This window comes from Elephantulus edwardii, unplaced genomic scaffold, assembly GCF_000299155.1.
Source record: "Elephantulus edwardii isolate Elephantulus edwardi_28Jun2011 unplaced genomic scaffold, EleEdw1.0 scaffold00002, whole genome shotgun sequence".
Taxonomy (NCBI): domain Eukaryota; kingdom Metazoa; phylum Chordata; class Mammalia; order Macroscelidea; family Macroscelididae; genus Elephantulus; species Elephantulus edwardii.
The window spans coordinates 42,332,713-42,336,641 of record NW_006399752.1 but is presented as its reverse complement, the minus strand read 5'-3'; the positions used below and the strand labels follow the sequence as shown (position 1 = coordinate 42,336,641).

Sequence of the window (3,929 nt, the reverse complement as noted above, 5' to 3'; positions counted from 1 at the left end):
GGGGCTTCCACCCAGAGCGGCTTCCACCCAGAGCGGCTTCCACCCAGAGCGGCTTCCACCCAGAGGGGCTTCCCCAAGAGTGCAAAAACATGCAAGAGTTTGGGACTAATCCAGTTCCGCCTACTGGAACTACTACTAAGCAGAAGTGCTGTCTGCTTAGCTGGTCAGGTCTCTCCCCAGCAAAAAAGAAACAGCACCTTGGGAAATTACTTTGTGGTCTTTGCATGTCTTAATGGGGGGGGGGGGGACAGAGAGGGAAAGAAAGCTTCATAAAAAAAAAGAAGGAAATGTTCCCACTAGGTATCTGGGACTCTCTGAAAAGCATCACGCTGGAAGATGCCAAAGACAATTTTAGAAGACCCAGAGCCAGCAGGGTGGTGAGTGGAGCAAGGGCCTCCCAGCAGCACAGAGCCGAGAGCTCCAAGCAAGCACGTGTCTGCTCTCCTCACAGGGCTGACCCATCTGTCAGACCACAGGCACCCTGACTGGCCCGTAGTGAGTCACAGGGCCTCGCTGGGCGACACTGGGAGGGGGGCGTCCCAGCGTTAGGACCCATGGACTCTAAAAGGAAGATCTTTAAATGTTGTGCAAAGTTTCACTGACAACAGCCCCAGGTAAGAGGGGGAGATCAGGACAGAAATGGGGAGGAAGACACACTGTTCGGGACATGCTTCCCACTGCGACATCTCACGGGTACACAGGGAACTGCCAGCGGCCCCTGGTCCCGTTCTCTTCCTTCGATCCCTCACGTTCCCAGCACAGTGTGATGCCCATTAAACAGGCCTCACCCACCTCTTCAAGACTTTTCCAGAACCTTTGCCCTTCACGGCGTCTGCGTCTCCTCTCAGCACAGCAAGGAAGTTTTGGGGGGTGACATCCTACAAAGAATTGGAGGTCAAAGTCAAGTGCAGTTGGTACTTATTTCCAGGCTGAGGATTGGAGGGCTGTGAGCAGACCCGGGCCACCGCCCACACATCTCCAAGGCTCAAGGTTTAAAAGCAAACACCATGGAACCCACAAAGACCCAAAGCCAGCTCAGTGTTTGGGGGACAAGCACGTGACCGTCACTTCTCTTTTCTAACTATGGTGTGGGTGCCAGTTGACAGAGCATCTAAGTCTTCGCTCAACAATTTGTCATTTCACAACACTGGCTGCAATCCCTCGCTGTAATAGCGTGCTTTCTCCTTTTCCCTAGAATCTCAGTTTCCATTCGGCCTTCTTCCCTGCCCCTTCCTGTCCTCTGACCTTGGTTTGTGGGCAAAGCTTCCCCTTCTGTGGGCCTCAGGGACTGACTGTACTGAAAAGTGCATTTCTCTCTGGTGTTTGGGGTCACTTGATAAGTCCAGTGTTTGGATGAAAGTTGATCTCTGGGAGGGACCTCACTTGAAGGCTGGAGGGGTGTCTAAAGGCCACAGTATCAGGATGCTGTTACTTCTTGGTCATTATACAATGTAAGCGGAGAAACACAAAGATCTAAGTAAAAAAACCTCAAAATCATTGTGGTTGAGTCAGAAGTGACTCCTAGCTGACCCTTCAGTGGGTTTCCAGGGTCTGTAAATCACACGTGAGGGGTTTGCCCATTCTGGGTGGGTTTCCAGAGGCTGTAAATCACATGGGAGGGGTTTGCCCATTCTGGGTGGGTTTCCAGAGGCTGTAAATCACACAGGAGGGTTTGCCCATCTCTGAGTGGGTTTCCAGAGGCTGTAAATCACACGGGAGGGGTTTGCCCATCTCTGAGTGGGTTTCCAGAGGCTGTAAATCACACAGGAGGGTTTGCCCATCTCTGAGTGGGTTTCCAGAGGCTGTAAATCACATGGGAGGGGTTTGCCCATTTTCTGGGTGGGTTTCTAGAGGCTGTAAATCACACAGGAGGGTTTGCCCATTCTGGGTGGGTTTCCAGGGGCTGTAAATCACACAAAAGGGGCCTGTCCATCTTTGCGCTGAGGAACGGCTGGTGGATTTGAACCACCAACAAGGAACCCTCTTTGGGTCAGCAGCACAGTTCCCTAAAAGACATGAGTTGGTTTTTGTTGTCGTTGTTGTGTGTTACTGAGTCGGAATTGTCCCTTAGCTAACAGAAGAACTGGTGTGTTTTGGTTGTGATGTTGGAGAAGAGTACTGAAGACACCACAGACTGCCAAGAGAATAAATAAGTCTATCCTGAAGGAACTGCAACCAGGGTGCTCCCTAGAGGCAAGGATGGAGGTGTAACAACTTCCTCCCAAACCCTCAGAGCTGACACCTGGAGCGCACATCCTAAAATGAGTAGGAAACATTGACCAGGGATCGATCTACAAAGTTCCAGTTCTAGAAACACAAGAGGGAATCATCCCCCAAATCCCACGTGGTGGCTGCACACCGTGAGCCGCTCACCTCGCCGGTGTAGTCCTTCGGGACGCCCTGGTACACGTCAGTGCCGTTGGGTCTGTTGATCACCACCCCTGGGGTGGGGTTGCTGAAAATGAAACACCACCGTGAGACTCAGTGTGACGTTCTCTGATGTGTGTACAGAAACCAGCCCCCGTTTACATGGAAAGCAGGCAATGAGTAGGTCTAGGGGGGACACTTCTCATTACTGCACAGACATCAGGGTGCTGATTTTAGCAGTCGGGGAGCCTAACTGTACCCCCACTAAGGGGTGATTCTGCCCACCAGTCCTGGAAAGAGCAGCGAAGGCTGAGCTCCAAAAACCCAGGACAAAGAGGGAAGCCGCGTGCAATCCTGGTCTCTGGGGAAAATGAAACCCCCTCCATGAGCGGAAGCCGCGTCAGGTGATACCATGTGTGTCTGAACAGAACGCTGCTCCAAGGGCTTTCAGGGGCTGATCACCAAGTAGATCACTAGGTCTTTCTTCCTAGGAATCTATGGGTGAACCTGAGCCTCCAACCTTCTACTAACAGCGACGCACAGTAACAGCTTTGAGTTGGTTGGGTGTTGGGTTTGTTTTTTTTTCAACCCCCTTTGCTGAAACTAGATAAAATCTTGGGGCCAAGATTTGACCAGGTGCAATCCAAGAGCTGTTCTGCTTTCCAGTAAACACAGGAGGGAAAGCCAGCCTTCAGGACAACGCCTCAAGAGGTCAAGTGTGAGAATGGAGTAAGAGCTGTGAGTATGGGCTCAGTGGAGAGACTGAGACCAAGCAGGGGCACGGGAAACTGCGGCCAGGACAGGTGGCTCAGGTCCATACTTGATGCTTCCGCGAGAAAGCAATAAGCAGGCTTGGCAGAGCTAATCTGAAAATTCCATTCACCGAACAACAAAAGCAAATGGATACAGAAAGTACATTAGGGTGCAACCAACAAACAAGAGCCTTCAGTGTGTGGGACAAGTGTCCTGGGGTCCCCAAGCTTGGAGGTTAAGAGCAGGTACTGCAAAATCTAAGTCCGAGTCCCCCAGGGTGAGGAGATGCCCCTTTCAACCCTTTCAAAGAGACCAAGAGAAGCACCCTTCTGCATCCATTCCCTCTGTCTACTACGCCACTGCAAAGTGACCCTCAGTTTGTTCATAGACCAGCCCCCTCTGTGTGACTTTGATGTGGGAGTCTGGGGTGGGACTTGAGTGTTCAGAGTCTATGAGGCCACCGCTCTGGGTTTGCGTGGGTCCGCAGGAGTCTTTTCTCCAACACCCTGAAGTTCTTCCCCATCCAGTTCCTTGCAAGAGCCCCGACTTACTCTTTATCGTTGGCGATGTCATCATACATCATGACAATGATCTGCTCGTCCGGGATCCCATTGCGGTGAACGATCTGGTAGGCGTGGCACGCGTCCGCCTGGGAGAAAGGAAAGGGGCACAGGTCAGCCTCAGCCCAGGAAGGAAGGGTGAGAGCGCTAAGGCCCACAGGTTCTGTCTCCTGGAAACATCGCTAGGAGCCATTCCTATGGGTCAGATGTTTAAACTATTTTAAAATGCAGGCATTTATCATTTTTTAA

General features: G+C 51.7%; 1 protein-coding gene across 1 annotated transcript in view; it reads right to left on the bottom strand.

The window, feature by feature from the left end:
• LGMN (legumain) overlaps nt 1-3,929 on the bottom strand; it is a 51,544-nt gene that overhangs the window by 14,556 nt on the left and 33,059 nt on the right. Inside the window, exons 2-4 of the mRNA XM_006879208.1 lie at nt 3,672-3,769; nt 2,374-2,455; nt 793-878 (exon numbers count right to left, since the gene is read on the bottom strand). Of these exons, the coding sequence (XP_006879270.1) occupies nt 793-878; nt 2,374-2,455; nt 3,672-3,769 (266 nt within the window). The remainder of the gene's footprint in view (nt 1-792; nt 879-2,373; nt 2,456-3,671; nt 3,770-3,929) is intronic.